This window comes from Myxine glutinosa, chromosome 6 (genome assembly GCF_964187855.1).
Source record: "Myxine glutinosa chromosome 6, kmMyxGlut1.1, whole genome shotgun sequence".
In the NCBI taxonomy this organism is placed as follows: Eukaryota; Metazoa; Chordata; class Myxini; order Myxiniformes; family Myxinidae; genus Myxine; species Myxine glutinosa.
Window position 1 is genome coordinate 161,426,735 of NC_136266.1, and position 26,654 is coordinate 161,453,388.

The following is a 26,654-nucleotide window of genomic DNA, read 5'->3' on the forward strand; positions in this document are numbered from 1 at the left end:
AAAAAAAGACGAAAAAAGTGGTTGACCTTTGGCCTATGTTGACCTTGTGACCGATGTTGATCAAAAAAATAGTTGGTCGTTGAATTCAGTTAGCTGATATGTAAATCCCATTCAAATTTCAAGTCAATCGGATGAAAATTGAGGATTTCAGAAATTTGAAATTGTTGTTGACCTTTTGCCTATGTTGAGCTTTCAGCCCATGCTGGCCTCAAGAATAGTGGGTGGTTGAATTCAGTTCGCCGATATGTAAATCCTATTCAAATTTCAAGTTTAATCGGATGAAAATTTAGGATTTTAGAAATTTGAAATTGTTGTTGACCTATGGCCTATCTTGACCTTTTGGCCTATGCTGATCTCAAAAATAGTTAGTGGTTGAATTCAGTTTGACGATATGTAAATCCCATTCAAATTTCAAGTCAATCCGATGAAAATTGAGGATTTTGGAAATTTGAAAAAAGTGGTTGACCTTTGGCCTATGTTGACCTTTTGACTTTTTGACCTCAAAAATTTTTTTTTGATGTCCAAATATCAAATCAAAATATGATTTTGTCGGACCATGACTCAACCATTTGGTGAAGTTTCGTGAAGATCAGTTTAAAATTGTGACCTGAAGGCAAGTATAAGTGAGCGGACAGACAAACAAACACACAAACAAACAAACACACACAAACCAGAGTGATCAACAACTTGTCCCGAAAAATTTTTTGCCAAGTAATAACAAAGTCGACCGACCAATATACAGACTTGGCATTTAATATGGAATATATTTTTTTTCTTGACTTGGGTTCACTTTCTGAACTCAGTATATCAATCTGGTGAGTTTCTTTTACGCTTCGGTGATGTCTTTGTTGAAAGAACCATGTCACTGATTGTCTTTTGCAGCAAGAAGTCAATAACAGGATAATATCACAGGTGGCGTGACAAAATGTAAGGACAGGTGCATTTGACGATTGGCTTCACAATCGGGTATATAAGGGTTGTTGCGTTCTGTATTAGTGGAAAACAACTGCTGCACATCTACAAAAGTTATTGCCGCTTCCTTTGGAGATGGTCCGTCAACGTGACAATGCTGTTTTTCATGGAGTGGTGGCTTTACGAAATTCTGGCATGAAACAGCGTGCTATTGCTCGGAAGTATGGCATCACTCAAGGTCAGGTGTCAAAGATCCTGAAACGAAATGCTCAGAACTGTGTCCCTACTCCAATACCGAGGCCAGGACGTCCACGCAGAACCACAAGGAGAGATGATCGCCAGCTGCACCGGTTAGTCTGCAATGGCCGTACCAAGTCAGCTCATCGGCTAAGGGCTGAGTGGCAGCAACTGACAAATGTGCCTATATCCAGAAGGCTAGTCAACCAACGACTGGTTCAAGCAGACTATCGTGCCAGGCGTCCCCTGAGAAAGCCACGCCTGACCAGACAACACAGCCAGCGCCGATTGCAGTGGGCCAGAGAGCACCGTCAAGGGCAGCCAGGAAACTGGAATCACGTGACCTTCATTGACGAGTCTAGATTTCTGGTCTATCGTCAATATGGCCGCGTCCGAGTGCGCAGACAAGTGCATGAAGCCCACAACGAAGATTGTATAGTGCCAAGAGTCCAAGCTGGAGGTGGTGGGTGACCGTTTGGGCTGCTTTTCATGCAGGGGGCAAAACTGACCTGGTTGTTCTGAATGGAAACCTGAACCAGTTCAAGTACAGGGTCATTCTGGAAGAAACATTGCTTCCATTTGCTCTTTCAGCCTTTCGAGGAAACTTGGTCTTCCAAGATGACAATGCACGGCCTCATCGTGCTCGCATGATTCAACACTTTCTTGCTGACCATGGTGTCAAGCATATGGAGTGGCCTGCCATGTCCCCGGATATGAATCCGATAGAGAACTTGTGGGCAGAATTAACGCATCAAATCGACAACTTGGACCAGCAGCCCACCTCTGTGCGTGAATTGCAGCAGGCTATTGTCACTGCATGGCAAGCGATTCCTGTCCAAACCTTGGCAAATCTCGTGAACAGCATGCCTCGACGTGTACGTGCTCTCCTGAATGCTCGTGGGGGTTACACGAAGTACTGAACTGTAATTTTACTGTCCGTAATCCCAGTCATAATTTCGCTTTTGTTTTTGTTGAAATTTTTTTTCGCTAATGTGCAAAATAAAGAGATACTTCTGGAAAACGCACAGAAGTTTAACACAGTACTGTCCGTGAATTGAGTTCGATATCACTTTACATCACTTTCAAGGATCAATTTATTTGCTTCAAAATGTCAAATGTGGTTTTTGTTTCTTTTAAAGGTCACATTAACAAAATCTAGAATAATTTCAACATAATTCCAATGAACGTTTGGTTCTAAGACATCTTGAAAAGTAAGTTCACCCCCACAAAAAAAATATTACATATTAAATGCCAAGTCTGTACTTGAAAAAATGACGATTTGAAAAATCGACGAAAATCGACGATTTTTCATGTACCAAATAACATAATCAATAAATGAAAAACCGTCTCACCACTTTATGCTTCCCAGATAATTTTATCCTGTACTTTAAAGTTTCCATCAATAAAAATATCCTGCCGAAGTTACCAAGGCAATGCTTTACGTAAAATGTCTAAAATCTTGTCCAATATGCCACAGGAACTTACAATTGTAATCCCGTTGGATCCTACGGCTTGACATCTGAGCCGGGATGTACTCAGTGTCCTTGCCGTCCTGGTGTTGAGGGAACAAAGTGTGACAAATGTATGGCGGGTTTTTGGGACTTCCTGGGAATCACCTGGAAGAAGAATCCTGGCTGCACACGTGAGTTGTGATGGAATGATGACCTATTTCTCTCCGTAGGCAAATAGACAAGTAAACATTTTTGAATCTGAGGATTAATTTAATGTATGAGATGAGAGAATGAAGTTCCATAAAATAAGTAGGCCCTACATCTCTTTTCGAAGTTATATTTATCCACGAGCAGGGGTACCCGGCATTGCTCAGGGAAATCAATTGAGAAAGGGGAAGGGTGTAGGAGGGTTGGTGGGCCAGGGTTGGGGTAAGAGAGTTGGAGGGCCAAAGGGGAATAGGAAAATTGGAGAGCAGGGAGTAGGAGAATTTCTGGGGTGAGCGGGAGTTGGAGAGTTGGAGTGCCGTGGTGCGGTAGGAGATTTGAACAGCAGGGGGTAGGATAATTTCTGGGGCGAGCGGGGGTTGGAGAGTTGGACGGCCAGGGGATTGGAGAATTGCTGGGCCAAGGGGGCGAGGGGGGATAGTCAGAGAGTTGGTGGGCAGGTGGGTCGGGAGGCAGGAGAATCGCCGAGTTGGGGCAGCAGAACCAGTAGGCCGTGGGGAGCAGGAGATTCACCATAGTGGGGGTGGGGCAGTGGTTGTGCTGGAGAAGCAGGGAGAGAGGTCCAGCCCAGGTCCTTGGCCCACGTCCTTCATGAACCAGCCAAGGCAAGACCCCCACGAACACACATCAACAATGCAATTAAAGGTTTAACTCCGTCAAGAGCAAAACAAAGTAAGCAAAAATCTCGAAAAAAGACAACACAATTCTTACTCGTCTCACAGCCCCAAAATCGGGATGGAGAAATAAGTCAAACCCGGCACCGCGAGGGGATGGGAACGGGTGATGTCGAGGCCACACCCAGCCAGAATATAATTTTGAATTTCATTTAGCCTTAGCCCTGGTGTTGGGCTAGCGGTTAGGGTGCCGGCTTAGGATCCTAAGATCCTGGGTTCGAATCCCGGTCGATCGCTGAATTAACGCCAGGGGGGTTGACTCAGCCTGTCATGCCTTCCGAGGTCGGCTAATTGAGTACCAGTTCACTGGTAATTCCCTGTTTGTCGTTAAAGGCGGCAAAAAGGGTTGGCGTCAGGAAGGGCATCCGGCCGTAAAACATTGCTTCAAAAAGGGGACCAAAAAACAACAACAACCACGGTCCCCGAAAAAGGCCAACCCCCGCTTTGCGGGGAAAAATGGCCTCTAAAGGTGGTTATTTTTTATTTTTTATATTTAGCAATATCATCATTAGCCATTGTCACAAAAACACCAAGTAGCCTATGTTCAACAGGAAGTCCAATTTGTTGTATGTGTCAATTTTGGTGCCAATTGGCCCAGTAGTTTGGGTGTGATTGGTGTTTCACACACACGTACAACAACACTCGGTCTGTGCCTGGTGCCTGCATGGCATGGCAATGGCCTGCAGCCTGTGCCTGGGCTAGGGGGTTTCACCTCTGCAACTGGTTCTCCCCCACCCAGCAAATCAACAGTCGACTACTGCACGCCTATCCACCAACCGATCACAGACAACGCAGTTGTTCGTGAGCTACTGAAGCGTTCCGAGGCAGCAACTGCTGAGGTGGGTCAGAGATGGGTCCTGAATACATTTGATCTGGGTGTCTGCATGAAAGCCCTTCCCATCATCTGGCGCTGGCCAAATGAATTTGCTAGTCATGTAGTAACGATTGGACCCTTCCACACATCCATGAACTACATCGGGATGCTCACTGGACACAAGATGCGTGGTTCTGGATATGCAGAGATTCTCTTTGAGGCACAACTAGTAACAAGTGGATCTCTCAAAGGTGTTCTCAGTGGAAAGGCCTACGCAAAGTCCCTCTTTTGCCTCAAAACAGTGTGTGAGGCAATGGAGAGGCTGTTGATGGAGAGATTCACTGAGGAGGAGAACATCATGATCTCTGACCCTGCTGTGCTTCTCAGAATGACCCAGTCTTGCAACCGAGAGCACCTCGATGAAGCCCTCAAAGACCCCTCAACTCTACTCCTCATCAAAAATTTGCATAAAATTTGCATAATTTTGCATAAAATTTGCAGCAGTAATTTGCATAAAAATGGTATGTGGGACATTTTTTCAGCTTGGGGCCATAGCTAGTCATTTTCTACACATTTTTTCCAATCTAGAAACACTGATTAGAAGTATATCTCCGGGGGGTGCAGGGGGACCTAGTCTTCCTACTAGACTAAGTACATACAATGAAATGCCCTCCCTCTCTTCGAATGTTCTATGCACGCAGACCCCTTTATCCCATCCCAATAATCCTATTTCCCTTAACGTTTCTCATTAGATCTGAGAAAGAAAACAGGATAATTTCTTCAGATTTCATGAGAACATATTGTAAAAGTGCCAAAGTTTATTTTTGCTATTATTGCGTATATCCATCACTCGCAGCCTGCTTGTGCCACCCTGGGGGCTCTGCGAGGGACGACTGCCTTCAGGAAACAGGACAGTGCACCTGCAAGACTGGCATTCTGGGAGCAAAGTGTGATCAGTGCCCAACTGGCGAGATGTTTGGACCAAACGGATGCAAAAAAGGTGGGAACCGTGCTGCGATGGATTGAGGTGTATGTCGATCTTCATCGCTGGTCGTGGTCGTGGTATTACCAATTAAATAACGACTCAAGTACAATATGGTTCTGCTATTACCAAACGCAAAAGGTAAGGTAGGTTCCTACCTGCAATGCAAGGAGGCTCTTGAACATTGAACCTTCTTTCATATTCAGAGTATAATTGGAAAGCTTGCAGCCATTGGCTTCAGATAGTGATTTTTGAAATTTTTGATTTTGTTGAAATTTGACATTTCCTTTTCAGCTGAACCACCCAAAACGTGCTGGGGTGTGACGTGCAAGGATGGTGCATCGTGCGTGCAAAAGAATGGTCAGGCGTCTTGTGAATGCCTCCTCTCGTGTTCACTCAAAAGCCCTCACCCGGTAAGTCCGAGAAGTCGCAATGTGCTCAAATTGCACGAACAATAACAAAAGCGGCACAGGTGTTAGTCCAGAGTAGTATATTATTATTTATTTTTAATACAAAATCTAGGCTCAAGGAAGAGTGGCACCACAGAGTTTACGAGGGCAGTGAAACAACAGGTGCACATAAACAAGGAAATGTAAAAATTAAAAAATAAACAGAAAAAGAGGAAAGAGAGGAGAGGAAACGAAACATCGGAACCTACAAGTAAGAGTGGTGGGTTATGGGAAGTTTAATGAGAACATAGAGGATCATAAATGGGAATGAACACTGACATGGGATGTGGTGTGGATCTGGATAGAAGGATCAGATTGAACTGACCCAGGTATATGGTGACACATACGGGGATAAATATGGTTACTCAGATATATGGTTACACTTATGGGGAGAAATATTGTTACTCAGGAAGATGGTTACACAAATGGAGAGAAGTGAGTAAAAAAGGAGGTGAGCAGTAAGCTTGGATTTTGGAAGGCAGGTAGGGATTTTTTTTTTACATACTCATGGAAGAGCAGCGAAGACGTTGGGACAACAGGTGGACATCACAACCAAGAGGATGAAAGAAAAGAGAGAGGTGAGGGAAGAACATAGCAACCTGTGTGTATACGAGAGTTTGGATCGGGGAGGATTAATTGGGGTGGAAAATATTGTTATGGTATCGGCACAGGCACCAGGCTCACGAGGTGTAAACTCAGACCTGCCACCACTGCCAATCCTGAGGCCCTCAAACCACGGATAACTCCATGGCCCAGAGGGATGTCAACCAATCGCGGACGCAGGCAAAAGCAATTACACCAAGCAGGGTCCTCACGTCCACAGCCGTGTTACATACTCGGTGGTTTAACTACCTGAGTTAGGGTCCACACCCTCAGTGGTCACCCATCTTCCAACTAATACTACGGCCCAGGGAACCATGGGTAAATGTTGGCTAAGCACTACCAAAGTGAAACAGTGGGGCAAAATGCCCGTCTATCCACTACGTACACGCTATGTCGGATCAATCAAAGAAAGGATACGAACGAGGCAGCTTAAAGAGAGAACAATTATTTATTTACACACATAAACATGCAGTCATCAATCATGGATTCACAAGCAAGCCACAGCCATCTTATTTGCACAGGCAGGCAATCAACAAAGCATGTACTTACAAATGTATTTACAACAAAGCATGCAAAGGGCGACAGACACGGAAAGGCAGACTTGCATCCTCGGATAATCCTCGGGGCTTATCACACCCCTAAAATGTATTGCTCTTATACAGTCTTACATACAGGAAGGACATGGCGCCATCACTCATCCGGGAAGAAGATGATAAGATCAGAAAGAGGCAGTTCGGAGCAATGGTTTGACTCCTCACTTACCCAACGCGACCATGCAGGGTTGTGTTGGGCCAAATATTGCAAGAGGGGGAGGGTTTGGGAGGTCATGATTTGATTGGCAGAGATTGTGTGAGAGATTGAGAGAGAGATTGTGTGAGAGATTGAGATAGATTGTGAGAGATTGAGATAGATTGTGAGAGATTGTGAGAGATTGAGAGAGATTGTGTGAGAGATTGAGAGAGATTGTGAGAGATTGAGATAGATTGTGAGAGATTGAGATAGATTGTGAGAGATTGTGAGAGATTGTGTGAGAGATTGAGAGAGATTGTGTGAGAGGTTGAGAGAGATTGAGAGAGATTGAGATAGATTGTGAGAGATTGAGAGAGATTGTGTGAGAGATTGAGAGAGATTGAGAGAGATTGTGTGAGAGATTGAGAGAGATTGTGAGAGATTGTGAGAGATTGAGAGAGATTGTGAGAGATTGTGAGAGATTGTGTGAGAGATTGTGTGAGAGATTGTGAGAGATTGAGAGAGATTGAGATAGATTGTGAGAGATTGAGAGAGATTGTGAGAGATTGAGAAAGATTGAGATAGATTGTGAGAGATTGAGAGAGATTGAGAGAGATTGAGATAGATTGTGAGAGATTGAGAGAGATTGTGAGAGATTGAGAGAGATTGAGATAGATTGTGAGAGATTGAGATAGATTGTGAGAGATTGAGATAGATTGAGAGAGATTGTGAGAGATTGAGATAGATTGAGATAGATTGTGAGAGATTGTGAGAGATTGAGAGATTGATGGAATGGACCGATGGTGGATCGACAGGAAGAGAGAGATCACAGCAAATGGGGAAACATTACACCGGGAATATACAGACAAACCTCAATGTATTTCCCCTCCAAACTCCTGGGCAATCGGCAAAGGTCTACCTCCCACATCAATTTAAGAAATAACTGTCTTGGGATTCCTACGAGTACGCGAATGCTCTCTTTCAGGGTACATTTTACAAAACCGTAACAATATAATGTGTATGGAGATGGAGAATGACATGAGATGGTGGTGCTCTGGCATCTTCAAGTCATGGAGGGAAGAGAGCAATTGCTCCACATCAGGAATATTGTTCGACAAATGGGAGGAAAGGTTAACAAAGGAGTGAAGGTGAGCAGTAAGCCAGGATTTTGGAAGGTTAGCAAGGAAGGCGTCACAGGAAGAAAGCTTGTGTCATGCAAGGGTATAGGGCTGAAAGAGCAGAGGGAGCAAGGCCAGAAAATGTGACAAAACAGTGATTCCATGGCAGTTCTCTTGTGCATAAGGTTTGTGTGGCACAGGTAATGTTTTATGTGTGAAATATTGACTGTACAGGTGTGCGGAGCTGACAATGTCACATATGCAGATGAGTGCCAGCTTCGGCTCATTGCATGTCGCCAAGGTCGGGACCTCTTATGGAAAGATGGACATTGCCCAGGTGGGGTGTGCTCGGTTTCCACATAGAAACAGACATCATTTGACATGAACTATGACACTATCATCATCACATCACCATCAAGCCTTTGGTATATCCACATCCCAGGTATTTATTTACCTAACTTCCTTTCTTCCATGAACACAAAATGTAAATTTACCTAAATTTGCATATTCACGATCCATATCTATACTATAAAAGTAGCCCTGTGTGCGTGTGTGGGGGATTTCATTAAATTGCCTATCCTGACTGTGGCAGCAGCGACACACTGTGACCTATTTCCAGTCCTGGCAAGTAACTGTGTCTGACTTTGGAGGGTCTGTTATCATAATATTCTATGCATCTGGCCTTGACAAAGGATTCTCTCCGAATGAGGCTTATTCTGCTTTGTCAACTTGGGACGTTGTTTTGAGTCCTTTGATCTTTGAAGTATATTAAGCCGACTACAGGGTTGTGGCTCGCTGAGATGTTGGTGCGGGCTGTGCATGATCGTAATGAATGTGATGTCATCCATGGTGGTGTTACTAGCTTACACGCGACTTCAGCATCTCCCATGCATGTAGTATTTTTATAATTAATAAATCTCTTGTACACTGTCCGAGTTTGACACGAGGTGCTCAAAAGCCCATGACACATGCATGTGTCTGAGTTCCACCCGTTGGTTGGAAAGTTTGCCTGACGCCACCTACAATGTCTATACTAATGTACATCCGCCATGTTGGTTGGTGCCTTCCTGTTACACAAAGTTAAAGACATCTTTGGAGCTATCATATTCACAATTGCCACGCTCACCCAATAAGTTTTCCCTTCAGTGTAAAATGACCAAAATGACAGCTAATATGATTTTAGGCACATAGCCTTCACGGGCCTTGTGAAGATCGGCCTCAGCGATTGCGGCAGTGGTCTGTTGTCTATACACCGCCCATATAACTACACATAGTATTCTCTCAAGCAGTGCTTTATTGCGGGGGTTACGCAGGTCTTTGCTATTATTTCCGACTATTCTACCTATATGTACTATAAAAGGTGCCGTGCGTCCGTCCTCCCATGTGTGTCACGTTTATTTTAAAGGGCTCCCTCCAGCTGTGGTAGAATAATATAAATGGTACTGTTGTAAAACTAATAATCTATGAACTTGGAACAAAAATGTTGAGGTTGTAAATGGTAGTGTCCATTTAATCCCAAACATGCCTTTTAGTAGGACTTGAAACTTAATGTAGCGGTTCCAACGGTGCCATTTTATTATTGTACCACTACCTTCCCAAATCCACTTTTTTGAAATACCAACTTCTGTCCTGGAAGCCCTTGGTGTCCTTGTGTTTTATACCTCTCCCACCCCCCCCCCCCCCCTTCCCACGCCTCCTCCCCCCAAGCCCTCTCCCTCCCACACACCTCCCTGCTCTCAAATGTTGTGTTTGTGTGCTTCCCCTTCTCTCCCCATCTTGTCTTCTGCTCCCTCTTTTTATATATTTTGTTTGTCTGGTTGATTTGTTTGTGAAATAAATGTTAGCTCTTTCACGAGCCTTGATTCAGTATGTAAAAAAAAAAAAAAAAAAATCCTTAGGTGATTTTAGAAAATAAATAAATAATAATTTTCAAATAAAATATATATAAAAAACGCTTTAGAAAAACTGTGATTGGCACGGAAGGAGCACACAAACAACAACCACAGCTACGACAACTGTAACAACAACAACAACAACAACAAGTACTATGTGTTATCAATAATGTTTTTGTCACTTGGTTCACTTCATTTTACATTCTCATTGAGATTCACAGATGTACTATATTGGGCCGTGCAAGAGTGAGTGCGTCCACCCGAGAGAGTGAAACGTCCCTTCTACCACTACCTTCCCTTTGGTCTGTTGTTATTATTCATTAGGGTTTAACGACCCACCACTCGGTAGTGATATAATCTTAGAAATGGTGCCATGTGACTGTAATTGGATGGGAAAGGGCACCTGTCACAGTAGGGTGGCCGACGCAATCGCTCTATCACTGTAGGGTGGCCGACGCAATCGCTCTATCACTGTAGGGTAGCCGACGCAATCGCTCTATCACTGTAGGGTGGCCAACACAATCGCTCTATCACTGTATGGTAGCCGATGCAATAGCTCTATCACTGTAGGGTGGCCGACGCAATCGCTCTATCACTGCAGGGTGGCCATCGCAATCATTTTGTACTGCAGTATACAACCCAAACATAAAACATGGTATTTGTTATAATTGCAACTTAATTAAACAAGTAATTAATTAGCTGTGTGCATTATAGATGTGTTTTTGTCCGCGTTTAAGGGTTAGGCATGTGTTAGCAAGACGCTCGCTTAACGCCTTTCAACCTATCACTGTAGTGAAGCTGATGCAATCACTCTATCACTGTAGGGTAGCTGACACAATCACTCTTATCACTGTCGTGCGGCCGACGCAATCACTCTATCACTGTAGGGTGGCCGACGCAATCACTCCATCACTGTAGGGTGGCCGAAGCAATCGCTCTATCACTGAAGTGTGGCCAACGCAATCCCTCTATCACTGTAGGGTGGGCGACGCAATCACTCGATCACTGTAGGGTGGCTGAAGCAATCGCTCTATCACTGTAGGGTGGCCGACGCATTCACTCTGTCACTGTAGGGTGGCCGAAGCAATCGCTCTATCACTGTAGTGTGGCCAACGCAATCCCTCTATCACTGTAGGGTGGCCGATGCAATCACTCTATCACTGTAGGGTGGCTGAAGCAATCGCTCTATCACTGTAGGGTGGCCGACGCAATCACTCTATCACTGTAGGGTGGCCGAAGCAATCGCTCTATCACTGTAGTGTGGCCAACGCAATCCCTCTGTCACTGTAGGGTGGCCGACGCAATCACTCGATCACTGTAGGGAGGCCGACGCAATCATTCTATCAGTGTAGGTTGGCCGACCCAATCACTCTATCACTGTAAGGTGGCTGACGCAATCGCTCTATCACTGTAGGGTAACTGATGCAATTGCTCTATCACTGTAGGGTAGCTGATGGAATCGCTCTATCACTGCAGGGTGGCCGACGCAATCGCTCTATCACTATAGGGTAGCTGACGCAATCGCTCTATCATTGTAAGGTGGCCGACGCAATCGCTCTATCACTGTAGGGTAGCCGACGCAATCGCTCTATCACTGTAGGGTAGCCGACGCAATCGCTCTGTCACTGTAGGGTGGCCGACGCAATCGCTCTATCACTGTAGTGTGGCCGACGCAATGACTCTATCACTGCAGGGTGGCCGACGCAATCACTCTATCACTGTAGGGTAGCTGACACAATCACTCTTATCACTGTGGAGTGGCCGACGCAATCGCTCTATCACTGTAGTGTGGCCGATGCAATCGCTCTATCACTGTAGGGTAGCTGACGCAATCACTCTTATCACTGTAGGGTAGCTGAAGCAATCGCCCTATCATTGTAGGGTAGCTGACGCAACCACTATCATTGTAGGGAAGTCGACGCACTCGCTCTATCACTGTCGGGTGGCCGACGCAATCGCTCTATCACTGTAGGGTGGCTGACGCAATCGCTCTATCACTGTAGGGTAGCTGACGCAATCACTCTTATCACTGTAGGGTAACTGATGCAATCGCCCTATCATTGTAGGGTAGCTGACGCAACCACTATCATTGTAGGGTAGTCGACGCACTCGCTCTATCACTGTCGGGTGGCCGACGCAATCGCTCTATCACTGCAGGGTGGATGACACAATCGCTCTATCCCTGTAGGGTAGCTGACGCAATCGCTCTATCACTGTAGGGTGGCTGACACAATCGCTCTATCACTGTAGGGTAGCTGATGCAATCGCCCTATCATTGTAGGGTAGATGACGCAACCACTATCATTGTAGGGTAGTCGACGCAGTCGCTCTATCACTGTCGGGTGGCCGACGCAATCGCTCTATCACTGTAGGGTGGCTGACACAATCGCTCTATCCCTGTAGGGTAGCTGACGCAATCGCTCTATCACTGTAGGGTGGCTGACGCAATCGCTCTATCACTGTAGGAGTGTAGGATGGCCAACGCCATCACTCTATTACTGTAGGGGAGCCGACGCAATCGCTCTATCACTGTAGGGTAGCCGACGCACTCGCTCTTTCACTGTAGGGTGGCCTTCGCAATCATTTTGTACTGCAGTATACAACCCAAACATAAAACATGGTATTTGTTTTAATTGCAATTTAATTAAACAAGTAATTAATTAGCTGTGTGCATTATAGATGTGTTTTTGTCCGCGTTTAAGGGTTAGGCGTGTGTTAGCAAGACGCTCGCTTAACGCCTTTCAACCTATCACTGTCGTGTAGCTGATGCAATCGCTCTGTCACATCCCATTATAAAGACCATGAATGTCCACAAATGGCACTTCACCAGAATGTGGGAAGATCTTCATCTCTGCCAGAGATCAAATCCTGTTGTTGTTTTTCATATGCAGCCTGTGTCTGCTGGTTGCATCATTTCTCTGGAAGCGCGTTTGTGCCCCTGATGCAGTGCACCAATATTACCAGTGAGGTGATACTCAATTTTCCGACCTCAGAAGGATTAACAGGCTGATTCAACCCCCCTGGCATTATTTCAACACCGGGATTCAAACGCAGGGTCCCAGGGTCCCAAGCCAGCACCCTAACCGTTAAGCCAACACCAGGCTACAAATCCTGTAGCATCTAAGTCAATGGTGCTCATACATCTTTAACGTCTTTCCTAGGTTTTTAATACCAAGTATAATTGATTCTATCGTTGTTTTTGGAACAGATGTGAGGCCTTCCTGGATAATATTTGTAATGAAAATCAGTTCCATGACATTGACCTGATAGTAGGTTTAATGACAATTTGATCTCTGGCAACATCCTGTAAAAATACAATCATGCAATATATATCAGGATCATGGAATCATGGAGAAAGTTCAATAATATCAATCGATGCAAGCAAGCCTAGATTATCTACGTATACGCACCATTCGAGTCTACATGTCATAGATTAAATGTCACAGGAGTGTCTCGGAGCGACGGTCGTCCGAGTTCTTATAGACGCCTCTCAGTGGTTAGCGAGAGCATCGCACCTGGGTTCAACTTAGATACATTTTCATGACAATATTCATCTCTAATGTGTACATCAAAACTCATACCACATTGTCAATGTGCTTGTGCCATTGTGGTTGTGCAGCATTCCTGGCATTGGAAATTTTTTCCTCATTATTGTGGCTGCCATTTTACCTAATGATTGTGGCTGCATTCTCTTTCCCCAGGCGTTTTACCTCCTGTGGATATCAACCCCATCACATTGCACCATTGGCCTCCAAGCAAGACTCTTCCTTCCACATGGAACAAGCCAGGTGTTGATGGTGTCGTAAAACCAGAACATTCTGTCGATATCAATAAACGACATCCCTCACAACCTCCTGTGGTCAACCCATGGCCTTCATGGCCAACCAAGGCCTCACCCTCTGTTACAGAGGATGGGAAAAATGAAGGATCTGGCAGTGGAAATTCTGGTAATTAACCGTACTATGACTGTACTCTACACTTTTCTCTTTGTGTCGACAAGTCGAGGCTCAGGGAGGAGCTAGAACATATAACGAATGAGGATGTAGCGGAACAAAAGGAACAGTAGAAAGAGAGGGGGAACACACCAACAGCAGGGTAGAGGGACAAAGTAGAGGGATACTTGGAGAAATAAGGTGTGTGGGGAGGAACGATGGGTATACGCGGGGGTGGGGGGGGGGGGGGTGGGAGGGGGAGTTGAACAAGATGGATGTACTGTAGATGCAAACTCTCAAGAAGTAAATTTGGAAAGAGGTGGAATTTCACCAGAAGGGGGTTGATGGTGCACCATGTGCATCCCTTGTGAGGGAGGAAGGGACAAGACACCAAAAACGTAGAGGGTGCAAGACCAAAAAGGAGGTGATAGAAGGGACAAAACACAGAAAACGTAGGGATTTGCAAGACCAAAAAGAAGGTGATAGAAGGAACAAAACACAGAAAACGTAGAGGTGCAAGACCAAAAAGGAGGTGATAGAAGACAAAGAGACCACCGATCTGTCCATGATGGCGAAGTGATAGGTCCATAGACACCTTCATCGTGGGAGATTCCAGTGATCGTGAAGACCTTAGTTTCCACGGCGTTTAGCTGAGCAAGATGTGAAGCGGGGGAGCCATCCCAGAGGGGAAGAGCAAAACTCCATCAAGCTCCAGATATTTGCAGACATTACAAGACTTTTGTAAAGCTTTTTCTCATACTAATTGCTTTCTGATACCCAGGCCAAAGATACAGTAAGGCTTGCTTTGAGTGTAAGGTTAGCTGCCCAGCCTTCTCCCAAACCTTCAATTCACTTAATGTTGTACACCGCTCCTTTCCTTTGACATCTCCAGGCACTGCAAAACGTCATTGCCGGGCACCGAAGGGGGCTCGGCAGTGACGCACGCTGAAAGGGAGTACTCAGTTTTCACTCTGGTTGTTTGTTTGTTTTCTTGTTGTACACCGCTCCTTTCCTATGCCATCTCCAGGCATTGCAAATCGTCATTGCTGGGCACCGAAGGGGGCTTGGCAGTGACGCATGCTGAAAGGGAGTACTCAGTTTTCACTCTGGTTATTTTCTTGCTTTCTTGTTGTACACCGCACCTTTCCTATACCATCTCCAGGCATTGCAAAACGTCATTGCTGGGCACCGAAGGGGGCTCGGCAGTGACGCACGCTGAAAAGGAGTACTCAGTTTTCACTCTGGTTGTTTGTTTTCTTGTTTGTTGTACACCGCACCTTTCCTATGCCATCTCCAGGCATTGCAAATCGTCATTGCTGGGCACCGAAGGGGGCTCGGCAGTGATGCACGCTGAAAGGGAGTACTCAGTTTTCACACTCGTTGTTTTCTTGCTTTCTTGCTTTCTTGTTTGTTTGTCCGGGCGATATCTCAGCCATCCTTTGAGCTGGGAAGCTGAAATTTCGGCACAATAGTGAGCAAGTCCTTTCTCAAAAACGGTAGTTTTTGTTTTTTGATTAATCAATTAATTGTGGATTTAATTAATTATTAGCGATTAATTAAGTACATATATATTTCCTTTCCCTTCTGGGCAATATCTCAGGCACCTTTTGAGCTAGGAAGCTAATATTTGGACATGACAGTGACCAGGTGATGTGGCCATAAAGGATATTTTTGATTTATTGATTAATCATTTCATTGATTAATTAATTATTTATTGATTAATCAATTAATTAATTATTTTTTTATTAATTACTTATTTCTAAAAGATACATCTTCGGATAAAGCACTAGTGGTTTAGTTATGCTATTAGCCAATTGATTAAGAAAATATATTGTGGAAATTTTTTATTGAGTTTTATTTTCAGTTGTCATACCCTTCCTCCCGTCCATGGTACACGGAATCTTATGGTGAGGCTGTTGCCCAGAAACAACTTGCCTTTGTCTCTTGGAAAGCAAATCCAACGGAAGGAAATCTCATTTCCTTTCACAAAGCCCGAAACAAGTGTTTGTCCACCCTCAGGAGAGCCAGGAAACAATATCTCTCCGTTCTCAAGACCGAACTCTCTTATCTGTCTCCATCTTACAAATCCTGGTGGCGTCTGGTCAAATCTGATTCTGGTGTTTGTTCCCCCTCCATCCCTTCCCTTACCTCAAACGGCTACAGAGCTGAATCCGCACGTGAAAAAGCTGTATGCCTCAACTCTGTGTTTGCCTCTAAATATTGTGTCCCAAACCCATCCCTCTCTGTACCCACCGTACCCAGTCGTACCCAGCTGCTCCTGCACTCCGTGTCCTTTCCTCCTGACAAGGTGGAAATGTTTCTGTCAACCCTCGACTCTGATTCTGCAACTGGACCTGACGGCATCAGCCCACGGGTCCTAAAATCCTGTTCTTCTGCTCTTTCACTACCTCTCTCTGTTCTCTTCACCCTCTCTTTTGCTCAAGGTCATCTGCCATCTGCTTGGAAATCAGCCAACATCACCGCTTTGCACAAAAAAGGTGCAAAAACAGATCCTAGCAACTACAGACCAATCAGCCTTCTCCCAATTATCAGCAAAGTCATGGAATCCATTATTGCTTCAGAAATGAAATCTTTCCTCTTCTCCAATGGCTTGATCTCTGATCATCAATTTGGTTTGAGACCTGGTCACTCTACTCTGGACATGCTGCTTCTGCTTTCTCAACAATGGATGGAGGTCCTCAATGCCAAACAGGAAATTAGAGCTGTCTCCCTTGACATATCACATGCCTTCAATACAGTCTGGCACCCCGCTCTGCTCACCAAACTCTCCTCCTTTGGTATCCATGGAAATGTCGATGCATGGCTGGTGGACTTCCTCTCTAGTCGTAGTCAACGTGTGGCCCTGAATGGGTTTCTCTCATCTCCTCTTCCTGTTCAGGCTGGAGTTCCCCAAGGCAGTGTTCTGGGCCCTGTGCTTTTTCTGGTCTTCATCAATGATCTCTCCGGCTCTCTTGAAAATCCTCTCTGTCTCCTTGCTGATGACTCTACTCTCTGTCGCTCCATTCCTCATCCCTCAGATCGGCAGTCTGCAGCCTCCTCACTCTCTGCAGACCTGGACAAAATCACAGACTGGGCAAACAAGTGGAACATGTCTTTCAATCCTGACAAATATCACACTCTAACGATGTCTCTCCGAAAAGACCGACTGGACAACCCTCCCATCCACTTTCTGAATAATCCTCTCCAACAAGTTCTGTCACTCAAGCTTGTGGGTCTCACTATCTGCCATGATCTTTCCTGGGAAAACCACATTTAAAATCTGGCCTCCAAAGCCAGTCGCCGCCTGGGCATCCTCCGTCGTGTGAAGTCCTTCCTTGGCACACCTGAGCTCCTCAACACATACAAGGCTTTCATCCGCAGCTCAATGGAATACTGCTCTCCCCTCTGGGCTGGTGCTCCTGCCTCACACCTAGCTCGTCTTCACGCTGTTGAAACCAAAGCGTTCAGAATCATTGGAATCTCCCGCGATGAAGCGAACTCCGAGGGCCTTTCACTCACTCACCGCAGGCAGGTTGGTGGTCTTTTCGTCTTCTACCGACTCCTCTCTGGGCTCTGTCCCCCAAATATTCCTACAGGTCGCACAAAATCTGCCTGCAACCCTCTTATGGTTAAACTGCCAAAGTCAAGACTCTCTGCTCACCTTCACTCCTTCATTCCTCTTTTCTCCCGCCTCTGGAACAAACTCCCTCACTCTCTTCAATCCCACTCCACCCTCTAGGTCTTTAAAACAGCTGTTCACCACCATCTCTTATCTTCCCCCATCCAAAACCTTGATCTTTTCTACCCCTGCTAATTTCACCCCAAATCCACGTTTTTGTAATACCAACTTCTGTCCTGGAAGTCCTTGGTGTCCTTGTGTTTTATACTTCTCCCACCCCCCCCCCCTTCCCACGCCTCCTCCCCCCAAGCCCTCTCCCTCCCACAGATCTCCCTGCTCTCAAATGTTGTGTTTGTGTGCTTCCCCTTCTCTCCCCATCTTGTCTTCTGCTCCCTCTTTTTATATATTTTGTTTGTCTGGTTGATTTGTTTGTGAAGTAAATGTTAGCTCTCTCACGAGCCTCGATTCAGTATACAAAAAAAACAAAAAAACTCCCTCACTTCTGACTTTTATCGACTTGATTTGAGGACTTTTACTGACAATTTTTTTTGCAATTTTTTTTTTTTACAGACAAAGTTTTACAGGTTTTACAGTTTACAGGTTTTACAGACAAAGTTTTAAAGGTTTTTACAGGTGGCACAAGAGCTGCCTGCAACCCTCTTATGGTTAAACTAACAAAATCTAGACTCTCTGCTCACATTCACTCTTTCATTCCTCTTTTTTCTTGCCTCTGGAACAAACTCCCTCACTCAATCTTCAATCAAACTCAATGAACAAATGAACAAACTCAATCTCAAATGAACAAACTCAATCAAAAAGCTTAAATCCCACTCTTCCCTCCAGGTCTTTAAAACAGCTGTTCACCACCATCTCTTGTCTTCCCCCATCCAAAACCTTGATCTTTTCTACCCCCGTTAATTCACCCCAGATCCACCTTTTTGATATTCCGACTTCTTTCCTGGAAGTCCGAGCTGTGTCCATGTGTTTGTTACCTCTCCCTCCCCCCCTTCCCATGCCTCCTCCCCCCAAGCCCTCTCCCTCCCACAGATCTCCCGATGCCCCTGTTCTCAAATGTTGTACTTGTGTGCTTCCCTCTCTCTCTCCCCATCTTGTCTCCCGCTCCCTTTATCATATGATTTATGTGTCAGTTTGTCTTTTTGTGATTAATGTTAGCTCTTACACGAGCCTCGATCTTGTATACAAAAAAAGAAAGAAAAAAAATACAATTAATCAATCAATTATTGTACACCTCTCCCTCCGAATGCACTCTGTATGAGCTGCACTGCGGTATGGCCGGGTGCCTGAGGCGCCCCGGCAATGCCGCGCTGTGGGATATTTAATTATTTGGCATGGGGGCAGTGTATTTGTGTCTTTACTTGTTTTTACTTCTTTTTGTTTCATTTTTCGTTAATTGAAAGGTCTCCTGGAAAATCCTCCGATTGCATTATTATTCGTCCCCGTTGGACTTAGTCCGAAAACGGGGGCTTTATGTATTTGGTCTCCTCTGTCCGTCCGTGCGTCCGCAACCATATCTCAGAGATATATGGACCGATTTTGTTCATGCTTTGCACAAAGACAATGACATGCTATACATATGCACATCATTCTGTTTCGCAATGCAATCAAAGACGGTCGACTGGCGGCCATTTTAGCTGTAAAAATCCAGATTTTTTTTTTTGTATACAACATCGAGGCTCGTGAAAGAGCTAACATTTATCACACAAAAAGTCAAACTGATACATAAAACACAAAATAAGGGGAGCGGTAGACAAGATGGGGAGAGAGGGGAAGGACACAAACACAACATTTGAGAGCAGGGACATCGAGAGAAATGTGGGAGGGGAAGGGCTTGGGGGGGAGGTGGGAGAGGGATAAAACATATGAACACTGCAAGGACTTCCAGGAAAGAACTTGGAATTTCAACAAAAAGAAAAAAAAAAAAAAAAAAGTGTATCTGGGTTAAATTAGCGGGGGTAGAAAAGATCAAGGTTTTGGATGGGGGAAGATAAGAGATGGTGGTGAACAGCTCTTTTAAAGACCTGGAGGGAGGAGTGGGATTGAAGGGAGTGGGGGAGTTTGTTCCAGAGGCAGGAGAAAAGGGGAATGAAAGAGTGAAGGTGATCAAAGAGCCTTGATTTTGGCAGTTTAACCATAAGAGGGTTGCAGGCAGATCTTGTGCGACCTGTAGGAATATTAGGGGGACAGAGCACAGAGAGAGCTGGGGGAGCAAGGCCGGAGAGGAGTCGGTAGAAGACAGAAAGACCACCAACCTGCCTGCGGTGAGTGAGTGAAAGGCCCTCGGAGTTCGCTTCATCGCGGGAGATTCCAATGATTCTGAAACCGAGTTGTTAGTTGTCAGTTGTTACTAACAACTACAGGTTGAACAGGTCCTCAACCATTTCTCGGACATTCATTTGCCGATGTTGTTCAAACTTTGCACACAGATAATGAATTATGGCTTACATATGCACGTAATTTGTTTTCAAGATCAGATCCAAGATGGCCAACTGGCAGCCATTTTGTTACTTAAACGTGTCTCCAACAATTTCTCGGACATGCATGGACCGATTTTCTTCAAACTTGGCACAAAGACAATACATGAGAGTATAAATATGCGGAAGATTTTATTTTGTCATCTGACCAAAGATGGCCGTCTGACAGCCTTTAACTCCGTGCAGCAAAATTACGAAAACCACAGTGGGGCTATGACATTTTATGTCCTTTTTTTCTTGTTCAATCATCGTTTGCCCATGGGTTAAACAGAAACATTCGCTCAGCCCATTGTTGTGCCGGATAGTTTCTGTCTCATTAAGATCAAGCGGTTAACAATCTTTTGGAATTCCTGCCACTTCCATGTCCTCCAGTGAGTAATTCATTCCTTCAGCCCAAATCTGATGAATTCCCTATGCGGACTTGCCCTGAAGTATGTCTACTTGTTGGTTGTTCTGATACGACTCCTTTCCCTCAATACCTTCCCCACTTCTGTCATCTCTTTTCACTTTACTTCGTTTTTGGATGTTCTGTATGTTATCTTTTATTACTTGTAATGCTGTATGATGCAAAAGGGAAGTAACATTTTGTTTGTTTTGGTAGAAGTAACCTTTAGTACCACATACAGAGCTAGAATTTTGAGTGAGAATTTGAGATTCCACTGCACTTTGTTCCAATTTTACATATTTTCCTTCCCCAGGGATCTTTTCCTCTGTGGACCTTAACCCCTTTGCACTGCTCAAGTGGCCAACAGCAACCCATGTTCCGATCTTGAGAAGGCAAGGTTCTGTCTTTGCTGTACAACCCCCACGCCCTGACTCGCCTGCATCTCCACCAAGTGAAAAACCATTGGCACTATTTGAAAAACCACTCCGAATATTCCTTCCCAAATCACCAATTATTGCAGGAAGACCTACACCGCCACCTGACTTAATCACACCTGCTCCCTTCTGGCGCATACATGGCAGCGGAACGCTTCAGCCCGCTCTGTTGCCTGATGCTGAAGACACAGATGACGGATGGAGCAGTGGGAATTTTTGTAAGATTCAGATCTGATTACCATGTTTTTTTGGGGGGGATTTATTGTTAAACTTAACGGTTGAATTTATCTGGAAACTTGAGGCACAGAAGGCCTGAAACTCTGTGACAAGGCCAGATTTTAAAAATTTGCGTCACTTTTGAAAACATATAGTTAATCACCTGTCTGTGTTTCCATCTTACACCTTTAAGTCAATGACGAGGAAGTGAAAGATGTTTTCCTCAAGACATCATGCGACAACACATGGTATGGTTGCTGCCCTGATGGAATAATGGCTGCTAGCACTGCAAACTACTCAAACTGTCCAGGTTTGAACTTATCCTTCAACTGAAATACACACTTTTGTTTCAGTATCAATTGTTTAGTTTCTTATCAAACAAAATTGGATCAATGTGGTACCATTTACTTTATTACAAGGACCATTTAAACCGTGAACACAATTTGTTGCAAGTGTCTTTGACAATTATTTGATGGATATGATCTTCCACATGCTGTATAATGGAGGGAAACGATATGATGTATGTATTTGATGTATGTATGTGTTTGTATGTATGTATGTATGTATGTATGTATGTATGCATGCATGTATGTATCTTCTACTCATCTGAGAGGATTTTACCAAGAAAGCTAAAACTTTCAGGGATTAATGAAGGCACCCTGAAATTGTGTTAGTGAAGCTTCGTTGATTCCATCAATTTTGAAAAAAAGAAAAAAAAGAAGCTTTTGCTCATTTTGCCATTTTCTTCCTTTGTGGGTGGTAGTGTCGCAAATTTTCAAAAGGTTTTATAAAGAGGCATAATTCGAAAATAAGGAGGCCTAACTATCAAAATTAAAGTTGCAGTAAATGGTCTATTTAGTGGGGTCACCATATGACCTTAAAAATGTTGAAATGTTTATAATTAGATCATAACGTTTAATTTTGTCAAGGTCAAAAACAAATTAACTCAACTCTGCATACTTTATATTCCCATTATTGATGCAAAATTTCATTCTGAAACAATGAAAATTAGGATCTTGGAAATATTGAATACATTGGCCAGAATACTTCAAAATAAAAATGAAGAGAAAAGTTATTTTGGGAAAATATATTGTTTGCAGCAAAAATCTAATTGCAATTCAAACTAAATATCTGTAATCATAAAGTGATTGCCAAGGGTAAGCCTCCACTGGCTTACCCTTGGTGACTTTTTATATTTATTTTTTATGTTGAAGGCTGCAGTCACGGACTATATAGGCCTCATCGAGTCCAGTCGTTATATAAAAGAGAAGAAAAGTGTATCATGAAAAGCGTATGATGATCGTTTGCAAGAAAGAGAAATTGAAACTAGCCCAGTAGATATCGTTTGAGTGAGACAGAAAGTAAGACCAGCAATCCTATCACAGAGAGTGTAAGATGGTTCTGGGCAACACTTTAACGCTCCTAAGTCCAAACGGCAGTACTACCCTGGGCGGTTGCTGTCTACAACCTACTATCTAAAAATGCTGTCTCAACCTGACTGCCCATGACCTACCCTTGGCCCGTGATCCAATGTTGGCATGTTTTTTTCGGACTGCCATATGACCTTCAACATTGAGAGATAGATAGAGTGTATATTTAGAAAACACGTCCCTTCTGCAATATATCCATAAAACTCATGAAAATCAGAGGAAACTTATTCAAGTTAGGATCAAAAAGGTATTTTTTTGTTAATTACAGTCACGTGAAAAATTAAATACACCCCATGTAAAGTTTTGACTTTTTCAACATATTTCAACATACAGCTATTTGATCTTCATTTCAACAATATTGATAGACAAAGGTGATATAATATAGCAAATATCATGAAACATTTACATTTTCTAGTCCATTGTATAATTTAAATAAACATAAATGCAAATTTCGCATTGGGGAAAAAGTAAGTACACCCCTACATTTATCACTACTTCAAATACCTCAAATTAGAATCAGGTGCACCAGCTCAGGTGCAAATGATTAGAACATCGTCAGAGAGGATCTTGGAGGAACCTGTCTTATTTAAACCTCAGACATTTAGTTTGGTTTGCTCTTTGTTGTTGAAGTGTGTGGCGTCAACATGCCTAGATCAAAAGAGCTCTCTGAGGCCTTCAGAAAGAAGATTATAGATGCCTGCGAGTCTGGGGAGAGATTTAAAAAGATCGCCAAACAATTTGAAATCAATCATTCGACTGTCCGGAAGATCATCTACAAGTGGAGAAGATTCCAAACAACTGCCAACTTGTTCAGGCCAGGCCGCCCCAGCAAGTTCAGCCCGAGAGCAGACCGCAAGATGCTGAAAGAAGTCTCAAAGAACCTCAGAATGTCATCACGGGACCTACAGGTAGCTCTTGCCACTGTTGATGTCAAAGTGCATGAGTCTACCATTAGAAAGAGGCTGCACAAATTTGATCTACATGGGAGGTGTGCCAGGAGGGAACTTTTGCTGTCCAGAAATAACATCAGGGCAAGACTAAAGTTTGCCAATGAACACCTCGGCAAAGACCAGCACTTCTGGAACAATGTGCTCTGGACAAATGAGTCAAAGGTAGAGCTATTTGGCCACAGTACCAGAAGACATGTTTGGCAAAAACCAAAGACAGCATTTGACCACAAGAACCTGATACCAACTGTAAAGCATGGTGGTGGAAATATTATGGATTGGGACAGCTTTGCTGCATCAGGGCCTGGGCAGCTCACCATCATAGAATCCACTATGAATTCTTCATTGTACCAGAGGGTGCTTGAGGATAATGTGAGGCCATGTATCGGAAAGTTGAAGCTCAACCGAAGGTGGACCTTGCAACATGACCATTTTTTTTTTTTTTTTGTTGTATACAAGATCGAGGCTCGTGAAAGAGCTAAAATTAATCACACAAAAAGTCAAACCGACAAAAACCGACACATAAAACACAAAATAAGGGGAGCGGTTGACAAGATGGGGAGAGAGGGGGAAGGACACAAACACAACATTTGAGAGCAGGGACATCGAGAGAACTGTGTGAGGGAGAGGGCTTGGGGGGAGGTGGGAGAGGTATAAAACATATGGACACTGCAAGGACTTTCAGGAAAGAAGTGGGAATTTCGAAAAAATGTATCTTGGGTGAATTAGCGGGGGTAGAAAAGATCAAGGTTTTGGATGGGGGAAGATAAGAGATGGTGGTGAACAGCTGTTTTAAAGACCTGGAGGGAGGAGTGGGATTGAAGGGAGTGGGGGAGTTTGTTCCAGAGGCGGGAAAAAAGGGGAATGAAAGAGTGAAGGTGAGCAGAGAGCCTAGATTTTGGGAGTTTAACCATAAGAGGAATGCTGGCAGATCTAGTGCAACCTGAGGGAATATTTGGGTGACAGAGCACAGAGAGAGCTGGGGAAGTAAGGCCGGAGAGGAGTCGGTCAAAGACAGAAAGACCACCAACCTGCCTGCGGTGAGTGAGTGAAAGGCCCTCGGAGTTATCTTCATCGCAGGAGATTCCAATGATTCTGAAAGCTTTGGTTTCAACAGCGTGAAGTCAAGCTAGGTGTGAGGCAGGAGCACCGGCCCAGAGGGGGGAACAGTATTCCATTGGGCTGCGGATGAAAGCCTTTTATGTGGTGAGGAGCTCAGTTGTGCCAAGGAAGGACTTCACACGACGGAGGATGCCCAGTCGGCGACTGGCTTTGGAGGCCATCTTGGAAATGTGGTTTTCCCAAGAAAGATCATGGCAGATAGTGAGACCCAAAAGCTTGAGTGACAGAACTTCTTGGAGAGGATTGTTGAGAAAGTAGATGGGAGGGTTTTCCAGTTGGTCTTTTCGGAGAGACATTGTAAGAGTGTGAGATTTGTCAGGATTGAAAGACATGTTCCACTTGTTTGACCAGTTTGTGATTTTGTCCAGGTCTGCAGAGAGTGAGGAGGCTGCAGGCTGCCGATCTGAGGGATGAGGAATGGAGCGGCAGAGAGTGGAGTCATCAGCAAAGAGACGGAGAGGATTTTCCAGAGAGTCGGAGAGATCATTGATGAAGACCAGAAAAAGCACAGGGCCCAGAACACTACATAGGGGAACTCCAGCAAGAACAGGAAGGGGCGATGAGAGAAATCCATTCAGGGCCACACGTTGACTACGACCAGAGAGGAAGTCCGCAAGCCAAGCGTGGAGATTTCCATGGGTACCATTGGAGGAGAGTTTGGTGAGCACAGCTGGGTGCCAGACCGTATCGAAGGCACGTGATATGTCGAGGGAGACAGCTCTGATTTCCTGTTTGGCATTGAGGACCTCCATCCATTATTGAGACAGCAGAAGCGACATGTCCAGAGTAGAATGACCTGGTCTGAATCCAAATTGATGATCGGAGATCAAGCCATTGGAGAAGAGTAAGGATTTGATATCCGGAAGGAAGGATTTGATATCCGGAAGGATTTGATATCCGGAAGGATATCCGCAATGACCCTAAACATACTAGTAAATCCACCAAGGGATGGCTGAAAAGAAAGAAATGGAGGGTTCTGGAATGGCCAAGTCAAAGTCCGGATCTAAATCCCATCGAGATGTTGTGGGGGGATTTGAAATGAGCTGTGCATGCAAGAAACCCCTCAAACATCGCACAGCTGAATGAATTCTGCATGGAGGAGTGGGCAAAAATTTTGCTCCCAGTCGATGTCAGAGACTGGTAGACAGTTACAAGAAATACCTACTTGAGGTTGTTTCTGCCAAAGGGGGCAATACCACCTTTTTTGAGCCAAGGGTGTACTTACTTTTTCCACATACGAAATTTGCATTTATGTTTACTTAAATTATACAATGGACTCCAAAAAGTAAAAGTTTCATGATATTTGTTATATTATATCACCTTTATCTATCAATATTGTTGAAATGAAGATCAAGATCAAATAGCTGTATGTTGAAATATGTTGAAAAAGTCAAAACTTTACATGGGGTGTACTTACTTTTTCACGTGACTGGAGGTCACAATCCAAAAAAGTAGGTCAGGTACACTCATCAACCAGATTGGCACTCAGTAGAAAGCATACCTCTGCCTTTGTGGCCATATCACTCATGATGAAGAATCACTTAAAAATTCTACAAGCTGGATCCAGACAGGATCTTCACAAAAATTGAATCGATTCTTCCTTGTCACACCACAACATGTCCAACAAGTTTCGTCCAAATCCGTCCATAACTTTTTGAGATATCCCGCTATGTATCGTTTTTGGCCCTATCTCCCAATCGTGAAGAATCACTTTAAATTTATCGTCGCCGGATCCGAATCCGGATCTTCACCAAAATCTAATCAATTCGTCCTTGTCACATACGCTACATCCTTGATCAATTTCGTCTGAATCCCTCCACAACTTTTTGAGATATTTTGTTCACAAACGGACAGACAGACAAACAAACAAACAGACAGACAGACAGGGGTGAAAATATAAATATCAGGTGCACAACTTCAGTGCAGGTACACTATTATGAGGCAAGAACATCTTGGAAGGTCAAGCGGTCTCTGAGATTCCACAATGGTAA

The 26,654-nt window shown here is 44.3% G+C and overlaps 1 protein-coding gene across 3 annotated transcripts in view; it reads left to right on the forward strand.

The window, feature by feature from the left end:
- Positions 1-26,654, forward strand: part of AGRN (agrin) — a 185,352-nt gene that overhangs the window by 67,605 nt on the left and 91,093 nt on the right. For all 3 annotated transcript variants that reach the window (XM_068118853.2, XM_068118854.2, XM_068118855.2), the window contains 7 exons: positions 2,627-2,791; positions 5,170-5,313; positions 5,590-5,708; positions 8,429-8,531; positions 13,788-14,033; positions 20,828-21,166; positions 21,358-21,474. In XM_068118853.2, coding sequence (XP_067974954.2) covers positions 2,627-2,791; positions 5,170-5,313; positions 5,590-5,708; positions 8,429-8,531; positions 13,788-14,033; positions 20,828-21,166; positions 21,358-21,474 — 1,233 coding nt within the window. The remainder of the gene's footprint in view (positions 1-2,626; positions 2,792-5,169; positions 5,314-5,589; positions 5,709-8,428; positions 8,532-13,787; positions 14,034-20,827; positions 21,167-21,357; positions 21,475-26,654) is intronic.